At 61.3% G+C, this 20,122-nt stretch overlaps 1 protein-coding gene across 1 annotated transcript in view; it reads right to left on the bottom strand.

The window, feature by feature from the left end:
* Positions 1-20,122, bottom strand: part of RET (ret proto-oncogene) — a 56,288-nt gene that overhangs the window by 15,230 nt on the left and 20,936 nt on the right. Inside the window, exons 2-11 of the mRNA XM_077124522.1 lie at positions 13,799-14,062; positions 12,114-12,401; positions 9,751-9,992; positions 8,554-8,749; positions 7,823-8,022; positions 5,122-5,380; positions 4,262-4,387; positions 3,522-3,632; positions 2,870-2,992; positions 1,808-2,064 (exon numbers count right to left, since the gene is read on the bottom strand). Coding sequence (XP_076980637.1) covers positions 1,808-2,064; positions 2,870-2,992; positions 3,522-3,632; positions 4,262-4,387; positions 5,122-5,380; positions 7,823-8,022; positions 8,554-8,749; positions 9,751-9,992; positions 12,114-12,401; positions 13,799-14,062 — 2,066 coding nt within the window. The remainder of the gene's footprint in view (positions 1-1,807; positions 2,065-2,869; positions 2,993-3,521; positions 3,633-4,261; positions 4,388-5,121; positions 5,381-7,822; positions 8,023-8,553; positions 8,750-9,750; positions 9,993-12,113; positions 12,402-13,798; positions 14,063-20,122) is intronic.

The raw sequence follows: 20,122 nt of genomic DNA, 5'->3' as shown, positions 1-20,122 counted from the left end.
TGAGCAACCGCTCACCACACACTGCAGAATACAAACCAAGCATGGGCCGCCGTCTAACGCCTTTCTTTTTGGGGTGCATGGTCCGGGAATCGAACCCGGGTCTCCTGCATGGAAGGCGAGCATTCTACCACTGAACCACCTGTGCACGCTGCCTCATGCTTCTTACATATCTTAAAAACCATGCTCCCCATTTTCTTTGGCAAGATTGGAGGCCAAGAGATTAAGCAGCACTGCAAGACCTCAGAGCTGGCTAGTGTCCCCTGAGCATCTGGGTGGGGCCCTGGGGTGGGAGGCATCTCCACCTACCAGCAGGGCCCTTCTGGGGCTGTCTCAGCCTATCGCCGGGTGTTTTTTTTTCTTGCATGGGCAGGCACTGGGAACTGAACCCGGGTCTCTGGCACAGCAGGTTAGAACTCTACCTGCTGAGCCACCGTGGCCTGCCCCACTGCCGGGTTTTATGAGAAAATCAAAGGGCAGTCTGATCAAGGAAGGCCAGGCAGACCCAAGAGGTCACCGCTCCTGGGCCCTCTCTCCATGCACCCCCCCAATGTGGCTGAAAAAGGCGGGGCTGCCAGGAGCCGCCAGGGTGGAATACGGCCCCACTGGGCAAGCCCCATGTCACTGCCCAGCGCCTGCCCGCCCCCCACTCAGGGCAGGGGCTGCGGGGTCACTGGCATGTCGGTGCTAAGTGTCGGGCCTGAAAGCCACCCGCTGCAGTGCCCTCTGCCCGGGGCCTGGTGGGGAGAAGCAGATGTGCTCACACCCCCACACACCCAACCCAGACCCACGCCAAGTACACACATGCATACAGACTGACACCTACACACAAACACAGACATGCATACACACACAAACCTACACACACAGGCCCTGAGCACCTTCCTTGGTTCCTCCAGAACCCAAGGTCCAGCTGCTTGGACAAATGCCCATAGGGATGCTGAGAGGAGTCCCCAATTCATGGGGTGGTGAGAGGGGGAGGGCAGGCCGCAGCCGCCGCAGGCTGTGGTGAGGCCTGCAGAGGAGGACGGAAGGCCTTTGGCAGCTGCCCTGCCACAGTCCAGCTCTAAGGAGCAATCCCAGGCCACAACCCATCTCTGAGGAGCACACGGCAATCCCAAGTCAGGTCCTCCTGTTCTGACCCCGGGTTCACCACAGGGAAAAGCAGCACCAGAAAAGCCACCCAGCTCTGGCTGCCACTCTTTATTCAGTGGTCACAGAGTTCCTGGGTGCTCCATGCTGCAGGGCCTGTGCCTGCTGCCTCCCTGCCAACCTCTCTCCCCACAGACTCTGCAACTGAGTGGCCTGCAGAAGTGACGACAGAACATGCCCTCCTCTGCCTTTTCATAATAAAATCCAAATTCCCCCTGGCAGGCCCCCCACCCCACCCCTCCATGCATTCCCGGGGGCCCTGGTCTGGCAGTGTCCTACCCTCCCCAGGATGCTCATGACTCCTTCAGGTTAGAGCTCACGTTTCAGTCCGTCTAAATCAGCACCCCCAAACTCCCTCGTTGCTCCCCACAGCCCTTCCCCCTACCTGGCCTTCTCCTTACACTGGGGCAAGCTCTGTGACAATGGGGGTGCTGTCAGGTGCCCATGGTATCTCCCTGGTATTGGGCCCATAGTGGGCTCAGCAACACTGGCTGCCTGGGGGCTGCAGGTGAGGAGCCCTAAGCCTGTAAGCGGAGGTCTCACATGCAGGGCCCATTGTGCACCCCACACCCCTTCGCATTCCCCAGTACCAGGCTAATGTTGGCCCATGGTGGGGCTCCCTCCCTGCTACGGCAGTCCCCTCCCCAGTGGAACTCACTGGGATCTTGAAGGCATCCACAGAGACCTGGTTCTCCATGGAGTCAAGAGAGGGCTGGCGGGCACTGGCCGAGGAGTAGCTGACCGGGAAGGCCTGGGCAGGCCGGCGGAAGGTCATCTCGGCCGAGGCGATGGGAGGCTTGTGGGCGTTCTTGTGGTAGCGGTGAATGCAGAAAGTGGAGAGGAGCACAGAGACGATGAAGGAGAAGAGGACAGCCGCGGCGATCACTGTGCGGCACAGCTCATCACACAGGGCCTCTGTGGGCAAGGGTGGCCGTGAGGGCACTCCCAGATGGTGCCCCGTGGAGCCTCCAAATGAGCGGTCCACACACTTGAGGAGGTGCAGAAGGCACAGTCCACCTTGTTCACGGCAGCCGGGAAATGGACTGGCTGTGCCGCTCACTTAAAGATCGTGAGGATGAGTGCAAGCACGTAACCAACAATGCCTAGACAGCAGGCCTGTTCCTGGTGCTGTGCACAAACCCCCCACTGCTAGGCTAGGCAATGACCACCCCGATTTCTAGATGAAGAGAGTCCAGACAATGAGCAGAAAGTCCCTGACTTCCCTGGGTCCTCTGGACCACCCTGGGGCTTACGAGGAGAGACAAATATTATTGGTATTTTCTTTATAAAAAGGGAAAAAATAAGAGAAAACTGCTCTGGGACAAGCACCATGTGATAACAACTCAGATACCAGACAATGCCCCCGGGCTTGGTCAGCTGGGATGTGGGGCAGGGGTGCAGGCTTCTTCTGCCCCCAGAAGACCCACCAGGGAGGTTCTAAGAGCAGGGACCCAGCTGGACAGTCCGTGTGGACCCAGCAAGGGCCTCTGCACAGGGCAGACTCGCCAGACAAGTTATTCGGTGGGAGAATTAACTTTACCAGCCCATTTACTTTATCATGGAACTCTGGACCTAGAAGACACTTTACAGAAGCCTCGTTGTAGAGATGAAGACACTGAGGCCTGGAGAGAGGAAGGCCCCGTGAATTTCATTCGCCTCCCTGTACTCTCCTCCCTCCCTGGGGCACAGGGAGACATGGCGAATCCCAGCCCCTGCTCACCCTGGCTGTCTTCTGGCTCACAGAAGCACTTCTTCTCTTCAGGGAAGCAGTTGCAGATGCCAAAGCCAGCTTTAATTCCCCGGCGCTCCCCTGGTTCGTGACCCCCGACGATGCTGCCACCCCCTGGGGACCAGATGGGCCCACCTCAGCCTCCTGGACGGGCAGGACACCCAGGGACCCCCAATGCCTTATCCACCACGTGCTGAAGAAAGCACCCAGGAAGCTCAGAGAATCCCCCTCCCCCACCCAGTGTCCCCTCCCTCAGGCCGAGGGCAGGCAGCAAGCACAGGGAACCCCGGGTTCCTGGGGCAGGAGGCCCAGCCATGACCCTCTGAAGCCCACCCCCGACCCCGCAGCCTACACAGACCACAGAGGGCCTGCTGGGGTCCCAGAGGACACTGGGCACACGAACTTCCCAGGAGCAGAGAAGGGGTGGCAGGGAGGACAGGCATGGCGGCTCAGTGCCAGGGCCACGTGGGAAAGAGGAGGTCGGGCTGTGGGGCCTGTGAGTTCTGAGGGGTGGGGAGGAGTCCTCTGCTCAGACTGGAAACCGGGGACGAGTGCAATAGCAGTGACAGAGCCAGAGAGCGGGCAGCGTCGTGAGGAGCTGTGTCCCCGCGGGCCCCCAGCCCGTGGCGGGAGCGGAGCTTACGGAGGCAGTCCTGGGGGCAGACGTGCGGGTCCTTGCTCTCCACCGCGTCGCAGTGCCCGTCGGGGCAGGTCTTGGTGCTCGGGGAGCAGGTGGAGAAGTTCCTGGTGATCCCTGTGGCGCGGGGCAGGTGGTCACCCCCTCCCAGCACATTCTGGGGCTTGGGCCCCTGCATGAGGGCCTCCCTGGGACAGACCTCTAAAGAGTGACATGCTGAGGCCCAGACAGTGGGAAGGTAGGGCTGAGGCCTCACAGGCAAGAGGGTCCCCTGGGAGCACTCCCTCCCCACCCCAGGCACAGCAGAGGGTCCTGGAGGCCCGGCCAAGCCCTGTCTCACTTTCCGGAGAAGAGGTGTCAAGGCTGGATCCCTCTCAAGGCCAGGCAGAGAGCAGCCTCCCCTGGCCCGGGACCTCCCGGGAAGAGCCTTTCTGTCCCTCCTACCTCCCAACTTTGGCCCAGACCTTCCAGGGCACACAGTGGCAGCCCTAGGTACTGCTGGTTCCAGGAGGAGGCCCCTTCCAGGCTGCTGGCCACAGTCCGAACGTGCTGCCTGCACCCTGCCCTCCCTCTCCAGGCGTCACGAGTCCCCAAGGGGAAAGGCAGGGGGAGGGGACACGGAACAGGGAAGGTTCATCCCAGAGACCAGCGCGGCCTGCCCAGACCCGGCCTCCAGGCAGCCAGCACCCTGCTCGGCCACGCCCAGGCCTCTGGAGGACCTCAGCCTGCTGCGCAGCACCACCTACCTCTGCCATCGCCCTGCCTCCACTCACACTGGCCGGTCGGAGAGCCCAGGCCACCGCACTCCTCGCACTCAGGCCGCCGCTTGCTGACGGCGCAGGACAAGGGGCAGCCGGCCTCCTCGGCCATGTCTGCAGGGGGGGACAAGGATGTCATGCAGTCCGCCTGGAGCCAGGTCCAGCCAGCGCCCAGCAATGCAGGAGGACACCACTGAGAGGCTCCCCTGGCGAAGCCCAGGCTGGCCCAGTGGGACAGAGTTCACGTCCAGGGAGGGACAGCGGCTGGGTGGGCCACTGGAGGAGGGAGGGTGTGGGCACAGGGTGCCGGGGAGGGCGGCTGCACTCCACTGACCCACCTCTGAGACCCGGTTAAATGTGTATTTCAGACAAACCACGACTACTTTTAGGTTTCAGTACATCCCACCTATGGCGTGGGTCAGACTTGGAAATCTGTCTTCTAAGAGTCTGCAAATATCACGTGGGAAAGGCTCAGACCGAGAGTTATTCAAAGTTTATCTGAAATGCAAATGTAACTCGCATCCTGTGTTTTCTCTGGCAACCCTGAAGCCAGCACACACGGGATATATCAGAGGCGTGGTGGGTGGTGGCCCTGGGCACGACCGTTTTTCCTCTGGATGAAGCTTTTGTATGCTCTTCCCAGAGGCCTTCCAGCCAGACCTTGAGGTTTGTGTGACTCTTCAGGGAAGGAGGACGGGTCTCAGGGAAGCTCAGGACACCAGTCCGCGTGGGCCATGTCATTGGTGAGAGGCTGGGGGTGCAGGGCCAGGGACCAGGCTCTGGGGGCCCGCCCACGAGGGTCAGTCCCCTACCCCACGGCACTGGTGGGAGCAGGGCTGGGCACTCACACGTCCCCTCGGCCGTGACGAGCAGCTGGGTCTGGACCTGCCTGCGGGTCTGCCGTTCGGTGGCCGTCAGCACATACTGGAGCTCGGCACACTCGGGCCGCTGCAGCACTTCCGTGTCGTTCACAAACAGGATCCCCAAGGTGTCCTCAGGGGAGGTGGCCACACTCAGTGCGCTGCAGTTGGTGCTGGGGGGCTGCAGCCTGTACTGCACGTAGACACCACTGAGCTCCTGGCAGTTCTCCACGCAGACCCTTCCAATCTAGGTGGGGGGCACGGAGGACGTCTGAGCTGGGTGGCGGCGGGGGCTCCCGGGCCTGTGTGCGTCCTGCGATGGTCCCCGACCCTGTCCGCAGGTGGTCCCCATCCCCAGCACCCTGCCCTCCTGGCCCCTGCCCATTTTATGCACCATGGCTGACCATGGCCCAGGGAGGGCCTGGGCTGGTGCCCTGGATTGGCCCAGATCTGCTCAGTCCCTTGCCGTCCTGCAAGCCTCCTAGCCTGCTGGCACTGAGACTCAGTGGCAGGCCCTCCGAGAGGCACCAGCTCACTCACTCAAACTACAGCACCTTCAAGCACTGGGTGCTATTCTAGGAGCTGGGCGTTTGGCAGGAACGGGGCAGAGCAGGTCCCTGCACTCCTAAAACTTACATCTGAGGGGAGATCCCCTCTCCTTAAAACATGCAAACCAGTTGATAAATAAGCCTGTCAGGCAAGGGGGAGAGAGTGGTGGGTGGGGAGATGTTAGCGAGGTGGCCAGGGAAGGCTCTCTTTTAAGACCTGCACAAACGCAGAATCCAGCCAATTCCAAGTAAAGAAGCTCCCCGGAAGTAGAGAAGGCAAGTGCAAAGGGCCTGGGGCAGGACAGACTGGGCATGTCTGAGAGACAGCACAGTGATGCTTCCAGGGCCTGCCCACCCCACAACTGCTTGTGGCTTCAGATCTCCCCCGTGAAGGGACAGGAAAGGGAGGGCCTGAGGTTGGCAGCCCAGACCCTCGGCTGGGAATCTGACAGCCTTGGGGCATAACCCCAGACCCCACAGCCTGCCTCGTGCCTCTGTGCATCTCAGGTTCTGTGTCCTCGCAGACAGCACCACGGAGTTCCTTGTGGGGGACTATCAGCCATGCGCTGGGCTGAGGGGCCTCCCAGGGACTCTGGCTGGTACCCCTGGGAAGGTGCGAGTGCTTTTTTCCTGTGGGTGCCAAGCCAGCCAGTTCAGTTCACAAACTTCAGAATTGTTTCCTCCATTACTCTGAGTTTAGGCTGTAGCAGCTTGAAACCAAGAGCTCTGATGGGTCCAGGCTGGGTGGGGAGGGTCCCTGGCCTGGTACCCATGTCAGCCTGTCCTTACCCAGCTTTGCACCCCGCTCACCACCAAGGCGACCCTCCAGGTCGGTGCTGAGGTTGTACTTTTCCAAGCACAAAGCACTCACTTCCAGTCTTCCAGGAGAGCCTCGGAATTGCCCAAGCTGCTGTCCTCAATTTACATTAAAAAACTTGGGAGCAGGGTGAGAGACTCAGGCTCCATCTCCTGATTCTTTCCAGGGATACCTCCTTGGAATTGGGAGCCCCCAGGCCCCTCTGTTGTCAGTCCCAGGCTTCCCTGGAAGGTACCTGATCCTATCTCTGAGCCCTCTGCTTCGGGGACGCCTGGAGTTCATGGAAGGCCAAGGGGTGGTGAGCAGGTAAGGGGGCTTGGCTATTCCAAGGGTCCCCTGTGTGCTGGATGTGGGGTGGCTGCCAGGAGCGCACAAGGGATGACAGAATACCATAAAAACAACAGGGCATTCTGGGGGGATTCACCCAAGTGCTATGTGATTGGGGGACAGCAGCACATTAAATCATAGGCACGCGGTCACTGCAACTAAACTTTAAGGAAATGCTTAAGAAAAAGTTCTAGAAAGGAATGTGCCAAAATGCAAAATGCAGATGGAGTGGGGATAGGCCATTCCTATTTTTCCTCTTCTAGAACAAGCCTTTGTTACTTTTACTTTTTATACCTCAAGTCATTATTTTTCAATGAAAACTGCAACGTGGACTCCAGCAAATATATCCGCAGAAAGTGAGAAATAGAGTCCTGCCCGCCTTCCTTTTCCAGAGGCAGCCAGTTTGCTGCTGTCTGTACTTATGTGCTTGCAAATTCCTGTGACTGAAGACTTGCTTCTGTGCAAACGGAGTCATGTGAGATCACAACTTCTGGAAACTACGTTTCCACTTACTCTTTTTTCCAGGGCACACATGATTCCACATGGGCACAGTTTTCACATCAGTACAAAACAAGTTTTAAAGCTACAGTGGTATCCAGAGGGCAAAAGAGAAGGGCCTGAAGAGAACACCAGCCCTACCCACGGCGACCTCTTCCTGGCCTCGTCTGTCCTTCTTTGTGCCCCTCTGGCCCTGTAGCCCTCACCCTGCTGTCCCTGCACCCCAGCCCTGCAGCCCCCCATGCCAGCACTGTGGCCCTGCACCCCAACCTACCAGCTCTGTGCCTGGGCCAGAGCAGCCCTCTGGGGTCCCAGGTGGCCCTGCTCAGGTCTCCACCCAGGCCAGCTCTGAGTGCCACTTAGGCCAGGGAGGGGACACTGACCACGCCAGCCCTGCTGGCACTCTGCTAAACAGAGGCCACAGAGAACCCAGCCAGGAATCTCCTTGACTATCCATGTCCCTGCCCCAGCCCTGGACAGGCAGCAGCCGTGGGCTTACCTGGGCAAAGCGGCGGGCTCTCCTGCTCACAGCAAAGGAGTAGGGCCCAGGGAAGCGCAGGCTGACGGGCAGCACGGAGATGTTGAAGTGCAGGAGGAGGATGCTGTCCCCTGGGCCCTGGAAGTCTGAGTCGTTGACCAGCACGGCCAGCTGCAGGGTGCGGCTCTCCGAGATGGGCAGGCTCCGGTTGAGAACGAGCCCTGGGGGTGGGATAGGGGCAGCGCAGATGGTCACCTAGGGGCCTGGACCTGCCCCGCTGCCCACAGCCCCTGCATGCCTCCTCCCAGAGCCCAAATGCCTGCAGGCACGTGCAGCCCATGCTCACACCTGCTGCAGGGGGTGCAGAGAGCAGGCTAGGGTGGGTGGGTCTGAACCACCATCTCCGCAGAGAATGGCAGACTCCAGAAACTCACAGGCTTCTGTTACCTGCTGTGTGCCCTGCCCCTGGCGTGAGTTTAGCTGGGACTGAGCTGGGGGGTGATGTATACACAGCGCCAGACCAAGGATGGGTTGGGGGATGGGGCGGTTGAGAAATAAACAGGATCCAGGCTCATGCCACCTTGGGGTGGAACAACCTCCCTACTCCCAATTCCCAGTGTGAGTGGGGGGTCTGTGGAAGGTGAACCCCAGGAAAGCCCGGGAGTGAGGAGGGAAGGGGGAGCTCCAGGTGCTAGCTGCGGCTGGGTGTGGGGCTGGGCGCCTGCCCCGCCTGGCGCTGGCCGGTGCCTTACTGTAGTCGTGCACCGTGGCCCGCACGAAGCTGCCATTGGCTTGGACCAGCGTCTCGTTGGGCACGTGCTCCACACGGAAGGCCTGGCGGGCCCAGGGGTCCCCGGGAAGCAGCGTGCTTGTGTACCGCCGCTGGAGCTCCCCAGACGCTGGCACCACGTCCGCGTCGAAGACTCGCAGAGTGGCCACCACAGTGCCCTGCGGGGGGGCGGTGCTGCGTCAGCGGGGAGGGGCACCGCCCGCGGAGCCAAGCAGCCATTCCCATTCTGCCCAAGAATTCAGGAAGCGGGGTCTCAGGGCGGCTGAGGGTGGGCACAGGGTCACACGCGAGCGACCGGGACCCAGGCCCGGGCATGCAGCAGATGTCCTCAGAGCATCTTCCCACGCCAGGTGGGAAGGTGTGCAGAGAAGGTTCTCGGCCCCAGAGCACCAGAGGTGTGCTGTCGCCAGCTGTCACCCCCAAGGCGGTCCTTCCAGGTTCTCATGGCCTGTCCCATGAGACGGTCATGTCTCCTGCCCTCTGCATCCACCGAAGCTGCCCCCGGGGAGTCAGACAGGCCAACCTCACACAGGAAAGGGACTCTCCCCCATTCCCACTAGCCCAAAGCACGGAACCGAGAGAGTCTGGCTGCAGGACGGCCCGTGGCCAGCAGGTGGCGGTCACGCTCCACTCTGCGCTGTCAGAGGGACACGCAGCGAGTAGGCGGGGCGCTGCTGTATCCGGCTCCCGCCCGGCCCAGGGGGTGAGGTCTGAGCTGCACCCGCCTCTGCCATCGGGGCAACCCTCCTGCAGCCTCCGTTCCCGTGGACCCAATGGATCCATCCACAGCGGAGGTCCCATCCAGGCGGGGGGAGCGGGGGCAGGTCTGGGCGCGCAGGTGCCCACAACCTCGGTCCCCCCACCCCTTGCACCCTCTGGCCGCGCCCGTCCGGGTCAGCCTCCCGGCGGGTTTGGGTGGGGAAGGGCGACTCAGAACCGGGCTGAACCCGTGTGCCCGCAGGGCTGCCGCCTCCACCTCTCCCCACCCCCTCCCACCCCCGTCCCGGAGGCAGCTACGCCCCCAACAGATAGACGGACACACCGAAGAACAGACGAATAAACGCACTGGGTGGCGAGCCGGACAGCTCAACACGCGGGGACTAGAGGAAGGATGGGGAGACCGCCACCCAAGTGCGCGGCTGCGCGGACGGACCGGCACCTCTTTCCGCTGGAACTCCACCACGGCGCTGGCGGTGTCCTTGCCGCTGGGGAGCGTGGGCGGTGAGTCGTCCTCGTCATACACGGTCACCGGGAAGGGCACCATCACCTCCTCCTCGCGCGCGCCCGCACGCACCGTGCACACCGCCACCAGCTCGTACTTCTCGCGCTGCTCGCGGTCCAGCGGCCAGCGGGTGCTCACCTCCAGGCTGTCCGGGGCGCAGCGGAAGGGCAGACTCTCCCCTGGGCACCAAGCAGACCGGGAAGGCGTGAAGCGGGCATCCCGGGTTAGGACGGGACTGCCTTCCCCGGGGGACCCCGGCTGGGGGTGAGGCGCAGCGCGGGTGGGGGGCGGGGCTCTGAGGACACAGTTGCGGTGCCTCATCGGCCCCCAGCACACCCGGCTCCTAGGCAGGCTCCCAGCGACCACCAAGCCACCTTCAAGAGGCCACCTGTGTGTGTGGGGTCTCTGGCAACCCGGAGCTCGGTGTGCAAGGCCTATGCCCACCCAAGCCCTTGGGGACCAATGACTTTCGCAGCTGGAAGGGGACTGCATCCTCTCTGGGGTGAGCTCCTGTGGGGGAGGGGGCTGCTCCAGGTGATGCCAAAAAACAGACCACTTCCTGTCATCCTCCCCCTCCAGTCTGCAGGGCCAGAGACCCAAGTTGGGCATTTCCTGGTTTTTGAAAAAATAATGCTAGGAATTACTTGAAATCATGGAAGCAACGTATGCTTATTTTTGCCAGCATGAGAAATAAAGGCGAAAAGGAGGCTATTAAGTCAGTGCCATGCTACTACTGGGAAACAGACATGGGGGCCTGGGGACGCTGCTGGATGAGGTTAGCGTACAGACATTTTTTTGGCTGCCTGGGATTTACATCCCTGCTGTATCTCCTCTTGGCTGGCTGGCCTGGAGCCGCTCATTCCATCTCTCTGTGCCTCAGTTTCCTCACCGTAAGAAGGAAGGGGGATGGCTAATTAGCTGATGGGAGGGGGATGATGGCTAAACAGCTGGCTTCAGGCCAGGCACCACCCTTCATGCTTTCCCTACTGGGGCTTCTGGGCGGGAGCTTCTTGGGGGGGAGGGGGCTGGGCAGAACCACAACACCCACTCAATGGGAGCCCCCACCCCGGAACCCACCTTCAAGGAACAGTGCAGAGAAACTGAATGCATCGTGGACCCTCCTCAGAGAGAGGGGAGTCATGGGCCTCTCACCTCATAACCACAGGATTACGCAGCAGCTTGGGAAAGGCATATGACAGGTTTTCCCGTGTGTGTGTGTGTGTGTGTGTGTGTGTGTGTGTGTGTGTGTGAGCGTGTGTGTGCGCACATGCTTCTGATTACAAAAAAAGGGTTAACAGCTGTTTTAATATTTAACATCATGAAAAAAGCTGGCATGCAAAACCAGAGGCTTTGCTGACAGCTTTGCACAGAGAAATCTATCCCTGCACAGGAAAGGATGGCAAGGGTGTGTGCGGGGGAGCTCTCCATGCTGTGTTTTGATTGTCTCTCACACACTCGCCATGTTTCTGAGTGGTGAATCTGGCATGAATCCAGGCTCCACTGGTGAGAATCCTGCCCCATCCAGCAGCTTTCATTTAAAATGGAAGTAACCGCCCCTCTTAGGGGCCGCAGCTGCCCTCTCTGCACCTCCCCACCACCCCACCTGGGATCCCGGCCCCACGCCCACCTGCCCCAGCCCCCAAGAGCACATTTCAGGGCACAGCCTCCTCAGAACCCCACACTTGGTCCTTTCAAAACCCCACACACAGCCGGGCAGGCAATTCTGCAGGGGTTTCCTTGGAAGCCTGCCCTGGTCCCAGCCCCCAGCCCCAGTACAGGGATTTCTCTCCTCACTTCCACTTGTCTCCTGGAGCAGCTTCCACCCCCAAACCCTCCTCACCCAAGGCCGTCCTTACATGGCAACCAGACTAGTCCTTTTAAATCCAGCTCTGGTCCAGTCACCTCTCTCTGAGCCCTTTCACAGCCCTCACCTCATGTCCCGCAGGGGCTGAGAGGGGAAGGTGGCTCCATCACCTGCCCGGGTTCCCTCCCACATGGCTCCCGCCCCCAACCCCTGCAAGCCTCCCTCCCGGGCCCTGGGGCCTTCTTCTCCCCTCTCCCCTCTGGGTGGGCCACACCCCTCCCCTCCCGGGCGGGCCTGGCATGTCCATGCGGGGGGTCAGAGGCCCCAGCAGGCAGCTTTAGCCCCCAGGGCCACCCTGGGACGACGGTGGGCCCCGGCGGGGGCGGGCAGGTTCTCGGCGCTAAAGGAGCGGCAGCTGGCGAGGCGGCCGAGGCGGAGAGGGGGGCCGGGGGTTTCGGGGCGCCCGCGGGCTTCGGGGCCCCCGCCGCGCACTCACCGCCCAGGAGCCGGTAGGTAGCGCTGACGTTGGGACAAAGGAACTGCACCGGCAGCTGGCGGAACTGGTGGAAGCGGCCGGGCGGCCTGTTCTCGCGGATGCGGAAGGACAGTCCCCTCTCGGGGAAGCAGAGCTGCCGCGGCTGGAGGGAGCCGCAGGAGGGGAACGAAGCGTTGACGAAGGAGAAGTAGACGCGGGCGCAGGCCGGCCACTGGCACTCAACGTCGCGCGGGGACGCGGGCGCCAGGAAGACCTGCAGGTGCACGGTGAGCAGGGGGAAGCCCCCGTCTGCAAGGAGAGGGGGGAGTCAAGCCTGGGGGCTCCACCACAGCCAGCCTGCTGCCTGCGGGGCGGGGTCTTGGGCCCTGCGCCAGGAGCACCAGGGCCCACCAGCCAGCTTCTCCTCTTTCGGACTCTGCTCAAGGGCCCCTCCTCTGAGGGCGCCCATACCCCCGACAGTGCCCCCTCACGTCCCTGCCCCGCCCCCAGATAGGTGCCCTGGGCTGTGGCACCTCCCGCAGCATCCCTGTGGTGGCCAGCCACACCCAGCTGTCCCAGGATGTTTCTGTCCTTGAGCATCTCTGCTGTGACTCAGCCCATGAGCAGACTCCCCGGCACCTAGAGGGGGACCTGGGGCAAGTACTTCAGCTTGGCACCACGGGATGCCTCCCTCCCCGCTCCCCCGACCAAGCTGTGGCTGTGCCCCCTCCTGTGAGATACGCTGGATCTCAGCTAGGGAGGGGCCCTTCCTTGGGGTCCCAGGATAAAGGCTGCTCCTTAGTCTGCTGCTCCTGCGTCTTTGAACCTCATCTTTACCTCTTCCTGGCTCCTCCCTTGGTGCTCCTTTTCCCCTGTGTTAATCATGCCCGACGGTAATGGGGCACCTCTCAGGTCACAGCAGACCAGATCTCCCGACAGGCCCTGCGTTTTGTTTTGTTTTGTTTTCACAGTGGACTTCCTTCTGGCCTCCAGCCAAGAACGACCCCAGCCCCTTAAATCCGCTGCCCAGAGGTCAGGATGCAGGCAGGGGACCAGGCGAGCGTGTACAGGACGCCCTCCTGGCAGGACCCTTCTGGGGACCCAGACCACTTGGGCAGGCCCTCCTCACTCTCTTGGGCTCGGTACCTGCATCTCATTGCCAAGGCAGAGTCACCCTGTCATCCGTGTCCACAGCGGAGCTCTGCCCACCCCAGCCCACGATGCCAGGGGCGTGTGCAGCCTCGAACCCCACTGAGCCCGGCCCTGTGGGGCTCACCCAGGTCTCCCTCCCGTTCCACTCTCCTCCAGGCTACCTTGGGGGCCGCAGTCCCCTCTGGGCGCTAAATGCCCCTTGCTGCTGCTGGGGACTGCTGCTCCCCCAGGAAGCTGAAGGTCGTTTGCTGCATCAGAGCTCCGGAGGCTCTCCAGCTCTTCACCCACCTCTCCCAGCCAGAATCAGCTGATGGCACACAATCGTGCTGGCCACATTCTCCCCCAAACAGCCTCAGAAAACCCGAGGGTTGCCCGTGGCCCCCAAACTCACCCTGGCTTCCCCACCATGCTGGGCCCACCCTCCCTGTGCCCGCACACACGGGGCGATGAAGACACCCCGCTGCGAAACCCCAGTCCTGGCCCTTGTAACCGGGGCCCTCGTGAGGCCGCGATGCGGGGACAGGGGCCTGCGGGCCACGGGGCCCGTCACTCACTGTGGGCGCTGAGCTTCTCCCAGGCACTCTGGTCCAGGCTCTGGTGGAGGTAGACGAGGCCCGTGTCCCCCTGGATGCGGATCCAGTGGTTGTCATGCAGCCGCAGCCGGAAGGCCCCGTGGAGGTACGGCCCCAGGCGGAAAACGGCCTCTTCCCCCGGGACGTCCTGCAGGGCGTGGACGTACAGCAGCGGGGTGCCGGCCGGCTGGCCCACGTACAGCTTCTCCCAGTAGGCGTCCCGCGAGAAGTAGAGGCCCAGCGGGGCTGCGGGAAGGGGGGATGGGGGGTAAGAGGAGGGAGGACGAAGATGGGGTGTCCACCCCTCCCCCAGACCGAGCTCTCGGCCTGCCAGGAGAAGCTGTGGGCACCTGGCAGCTGGCCTCCAGCCAGACCACCATCCCCACGGCAGCCTGATTCACACCCTGATGAGGGCTGCCCAGGGGCCAGGAAGATGCCCTAATGAGCGAGTCTCATCTTACTAGGAGCTACTCATCTTCAGTCCTGAGTGCATGAATGCAGTTATTTGAACAGTGAAACACTGGCTGAAAATGGACAAAAAGTGCTCTGAAGAAGAATGAAAAGGAGGAAGGGGAGGCCGCGTAAAAAAGCTGCAAGAGCATTCTACATCACCCAAATGTGACAACCACGCGAGCTGCATGCCCGCCTGGTGTTCACACGTGCCTCTCAACAAGCAGCTGGGGCAGGGGCTTTTCAAGGGGCAGGGGCAGGCAAGCAGGGACGGGGTCCGAAGTGAAACATGCGCCTATCACACGACCCAGCACTTGGGCTCCATTTGTCTGAGAGAAGTTCCCCAAGTGGCTGGATCACAAATGGCAGAATTATCCACACACATAAAAAACAAAACCCAGACACAGCCCCGAGGTTCCTGGAGGGGTGAGTGGATAAAGAGTCCCACCAGGCCACGGAACGGTACTCAGCCAGAGGGAGACCCTGGCAGCACATCCAACCCCCGAGGCAGAAGCAGAAGCCACAGGGCACAGAAAACCTACGGGGTGTGATTCCAGAATAACATCTGGTGTTGGGGACGGGGGTGGTGGCTGGTGGGACGGGGCAGGAAGGACCTTTCTGGGGAGCTGTAAAGGTTCCACACCATGGGTGTATCCACGGCCAAAATTAGATCGCTAAGGCTTGTGCATTAAAGCATAAAAAAATAATAATAGGGTGGGCCGCGGTGGCTCAGCGGGCAAAGTGCTTGCCTGCTATGCCGGAGGACCTCGGTTCGATTCCCGGCCCCAGCCCATGTAACAAAAAAACGGAGAAACAGAATACAATAAAAAAACAAGAAAATGTTTAAAAATGTTTCCCTTTCTTCCTTCCTTCCTTCCTTCTATCCTTCCTTCCTTCTCTCTGTCTTTCCTTTAAAAAAAAAAAAAAAAAAAAAATAATAATAATAAGCATCGAGGGTGTGTGCGTAGAGGTATAAATTATCCACAAAGGCAGCTGCTGCTCATATGACAGCGGCTGATGGTATGTGGGAGCTTATAAAATCAGTTTTTGTAAAAAGTATTAAAAAATTAGTTAAAATTGTTAAAAAGATGGAAAGTCAAAAATGCTTAAAAATGCTTAAAACCCTGCCAATATGCCCTCTAATGCACACAGAGCAAGAATTAGAGATCCGTGCTTGTGGGTGACTGACTTGTTTTCCGACGATGTGTTTTCAGCGCAGTCCTGCTCCATTGTGGGGTCTGCAGCACTGCCGCAGGCCCATCCCCCACCCTGTGGTTGGCCTGGGACTTCTGGGGCGGACCATCAGATGCCAACGGCAGTCAGGTGAGGAGAACAGACAGGACCGTTTGGGTCCCCACAGTGGTGAGGCGGTGAGAGAGGGGGATGCGGCACTCGCTCCGGAATGTTCCCCGAAAGGGACGGGCTGGGGGGGTGGCCTCGAGGGTGCGTGCGCAGGCCAGGCCTGGCGTGGCTGCCACGTGCCCCCTGCAGGGTCTCTGCCCTGGGGCAGCCAGAAGCTTCTGCCCTGGGCCGCGCTTCCTTCCTCGCCTGGGTAACGTCTAGCCTTCCCTGCACATGGCTGGTGGGTTCCTGGGCCGGGCAGGGCACTAGAGACCCCGAGCAGCCACCCCAGGGTCTCCCCACACACCCCTGGGGCTGGGGACCACAGAGCTCCGCCTGGCACTGGGCTGCCTTGGGGACCCACGGGTCCAGGTTGCTGGGAGGCAGGGGTCACGCATGTGGGGACCCACACCCTTGGGGAGGGGTCCTGTTGCAGGGGTGACCAGCTCAGTGTGTCCTGGGGTGTGCCTGGGGGGAGGACACTCAGGGCTGGCACTTCTCGGGTAGCCTGCACCCTGGGGTCCTCCCTGGGGAGAAGCACCCCCACTCCCAACGACGGCCTCTTGCCCCAGCCCAGCTCAAAGGTTCCCGATGGGCTTTGTGGTTGGGGGAGCCCCTGACTGCCCAGCCAGAGGGGTTTCCTGACCCCATGCTCAGGAAGCAGGGGGGTTCACAGCCGTGGGTGCAGACTCAGGCGGGGGCTGTGCCGGGGCAGCCACAGGGAAGGGCCCTAAACCAGGAGAGCGGCCAAGCCTTGTTGTTCTGGTCCCCGGGGAAATCTGGAGTGGGAAGGTGTGAGGGGGACATGGCAGGGGCTGGGCGAGGCAGTGGGGACCCCAACACTGGCTGCCTTGCTGGACAGGCCTTTTCCCCCCGACGTCCTGCCCTCCACGGCCCTCACCTGAGGCCATCTGTGTTGCCTCCCCAATTGGGCACTATGCAGGCAAGAAGGCCCTGCCCAGGTGGGAGGCACTGCCGCGTCTGCTGCTGAGCAAGCAGAAATGGGGACAGAAGACAAGGCCGTCATTCGCTCAAGGTCACACGAGCGGGAAACCAGATGGCCAGGGAGCACACAGGTCTCTCCAGACCACCGTCTTAACCCACACGCTCGGTGGGTGGCCGTGCACAGCTGGGGGCCTCGACGGGAGCCCCGAGGGTGCTGCTCCTCCAGCCGGCACCTGCGTCCACTGGGAGACAGGACTGCCGCTCACTGCCAATGCCCCCAGGCCATCCCTGGGGCCTTGGCGTCTCTCAGGGCAGTTTGAGCTTCTGGGCCCAAAGACGACATGATGGTCACGCGGTGGCCCCACTGAGGCAGTGGCCCTGGGCGAGCCTGGGCAGGTGCCACTATTGTGGGGGGTGGTCACAGGCACCCAGTGCCCGCTGTGGTCCGGCTGCCCTCCACCCTTGCAGTGACCACATACACAATGGTCTGAGATGCTACCACACCAGGAGGCGCTTCCCGGGCTGCACCCCAGACCCCACTCTTCTTACAACGTGGCCCAAACCCTCCTTCATGTGTGTGGGGGGACCTGTGTTCTCCCCCCACCCTGAGAGTGGGCTGGTGACACTGTGACAGCCAACCTTAGGCCACTGGCCCTAGCCTCTGCCAAGCTCTCTCATGCCTGGGGAAGTGGGAGTGGGCAGGCCAGAGGACGCAGGGTAGGTCCATGGTACCCGCAGATCCAGAGAGGATGGGGCCACCTGTCCGTCGGGAGGTGAGGGACAGAGGGGGCATGTGACACACACACAGCATCTCGTAGCCCAGGGGCCAGCGGCACCCCTGGAGCTCCTGCCCACCCTGCAAGGCGGCTGGGCCGGCCCCATGGTGGGCTCCACACTACCGGAGAACGGGCCCCCGGTGTGGTCTTGCAATCTGGGGTGGTTTGGGGGGGGCTCATTACTGCCAACAGTGATTTGTGACTCCAGCAGTGATAGGCAGCAGAAACGGCCTTAAATGCACTTAAAATGCCTCTGCTGGTCCCTGCAGCGGGGCACGGCGGCCCTCGGAGCGCCTGCTCGTCAGCGACACTTTCTAGAAGGAAACACGTGGGGCAGGGGCAGAGCCAGGAGGAGGCTGCTGCACTGGGGTTCAAGACCCTGATGCCGGCACGAGGGGCCCTGCTTCTCCTGGGAACTGCAGAGGAGGCAGCCGGCCCAGGAGGTGGGCGGGGAGACCCGGCCGGGCTCCGCGGCTGTGAAGGGACCTGGGCCCAGCCCTGGACTTCTGTCACATCCCACAGGCGCGCTCCTGTGTGCTTTCCCTCATGCAAGCCCCCGGCCACCCTCATACACGCCCCCTCACAAGCACGTGTTCTCGCTCACAGCCTCAGACCCCATCGCTTGTTCTCACGCACAAGTGCAGGTATTCCTATGCTTGTTCTCTCCCACGGCCTCAGTTACACGCTCACTTTCACACACGAGTGCAAGGACGCTTCCTCGCACACCCTGACTCCTCTCTCTCCCTCTCACCCCCGTTGGAGGCGGGACAGGCCTGACAAGCAGACCCACTAGCACAGCCTGGTGGAAATCTGAGTCCTGAGGGGCTGCCCAAGGGTGGGGGCACCTGAGGGTCCTCCATGGTGGGGGGTGGGGGGCTCACCTGAGGGTCCTCCATGGTGGGGGGTGGGGGGCTCACCTGAGCACACTCTCCAAGGGCAGGACTCACCTGAGTGGACCTCACAGGCGGGGCACACCTGACCGCGCTCCGCTCCCCTCCAGAAATCACCTGTGTTCCTTCCACCTCACCACCCCACCCTGAGCTGGACGTGCTGACTACACAAGAGCTGGGCACCTGAGCCCCGCAGGGCAAGTTCTTCCCAGCCGCGTGTCCTGGGTCTCCCCTCGGGCTCGGGGGGCCGGGGGCGAAGCCACGCTCACCACGGCACCCAATGGACTGCCACGGAGACGCCTCCAGTAAAAGACAGAAGACTGTGTGTGTCATTTTTCCAACAACAACTGTGAATCTCCTCAAGACGGCACTGTGGAGGCCTGCATTCTGGCTCCCCAGAAAGAAGCAGAAACTGTGCAGAAATGGTACCATGGAAGGGACGCTTGGAATCGGGAGCAGCCGCAGCAGCTCACCCATGCGGAGGGGGTGGGGCCAGCACCTTCCCAGCAGAACCCACTTGAAAAGGCCCCACCGCGGCGCCTCGGCTTTACAAGCCGCAGGACGATGCAGATGACATTTTTATTAGGACCAGGCAGAAGCTCTTCAACAGACGATTTCCTAATGCAATCATCCTCTCCGGGAATGGGAAACAGACCCCACCAATTCTTCCCCAGGGACTGGGGGCAGAGAGGCGCCCCCTCCCTCCCCCCAGGACAGCTGTCCCTGTGTGTGTGTGAGGGGCTCCGACCCAAGGCGGGTACCGGGGGAGGCCTAGCCTGCCCCCCTCGGGATGCATGCTGTCAGCGCCAAGTAGCCACGCCCGTTCACATGCATACGTTACTGTGCTTGAATGTACCACACACGCAGAGATGACATTTTCCTTTTTTTTTGCATGGGCAGGCACCGGGAATCGAACCCGGGTCTCCGGCATGGCAGGCGAGAACTCTGCCTGCCCAGCCACCGTTGCACCACCCAGAGATGACATTTTACGTGCCTGCCTCTGAAAGTATCATAGCAAAATGAACACACAGGTCCTCACTGCTCGAGTTCCCTGCTCTTTTCCCCTCACAGCAAACATCCTCCCGGAGCCCGTTTCCATCTGCACTGAGCTTTGTTTTGTTTTTGTTTTACAGTTCTGCCTTGCTCTCGGAAGGCACTTTTGCCGGGCACAGGGTTCCACGTGGATGGTTGTTTTCTCTCAGTTCTTCAAAGATGTGATTCCCATCTCTGTTTCCCTCACTGCTGCAGAGCCCCTGTCTCTTCCCTCTGGTTGCTCCGAGGAGCTCCAGTCTTCCATGCTCTATAGATGCACCATGAACTCTACTCGCCCAGTGTCCTCACAGCCTGCGTGGGCTTCCCCTCCTCGGTCCAGATGACGGATGCCCCCTGGGCTAGTCTTAAACCCTCTTCTCCAGCTATATTCTCCCCGAGAAATGGTAGCCGGTTCCCTGGCTTTAAATACCACCTCAGTGCTGGTGATGGCAGAGTTCACGCCACCGGACCTGAACTCGTCCGTCCACTCCCGAAGCACACGTTCACTCATGCTCCTTACTCTGTTCACTCATGTCTCAGTCTAGCTATGGGACAGTTTGCCCCTCCCCACTCAGACCTCGGGCTCTTCCTCACTCAGTCTTGGTGCCACTATCCATCCACCCAGCTGTCACGCTGCGTCCTTCCCTTTTTCCACCCGTCCCTCAGGCCCAGCCCCCTGACCCCCCACCCAGGCCACTATCTCCCTCAGCTGAGTGACCACCACTGCCTCTCAACTACTCTCCCCAGGCCCACCCCTGACTTGACAGGCCACTGGCCACGGAGGATCCAGTCAACCAGACTGCATCACCCTTCTGCTGAGAGCCCCTGGTCAGCTCCCCACTGCCTGCAGGATGGAGTCCCTCTCCTCACCC

Source organism: Tamandua tetradactyla, chromosome 13, assembly GCF_023851605.1.
Source record: "Tamandua tetradactyla isolate mTamTet1 chromosome 13, mTamTet1.pri, whole genome shotgun sequence".
In the NCBI taxonomy this organism is placed as follows: domain Eukaryota; kingdom Metazoa; phylum Chordata; class Mammalia; order Pilosa; family Myrmecophagidae; genus Tamandua; species Tamandua tetradactyla.
This window is presented reverse-complemented; position numbering and strand designations above follow the sequence as displayed.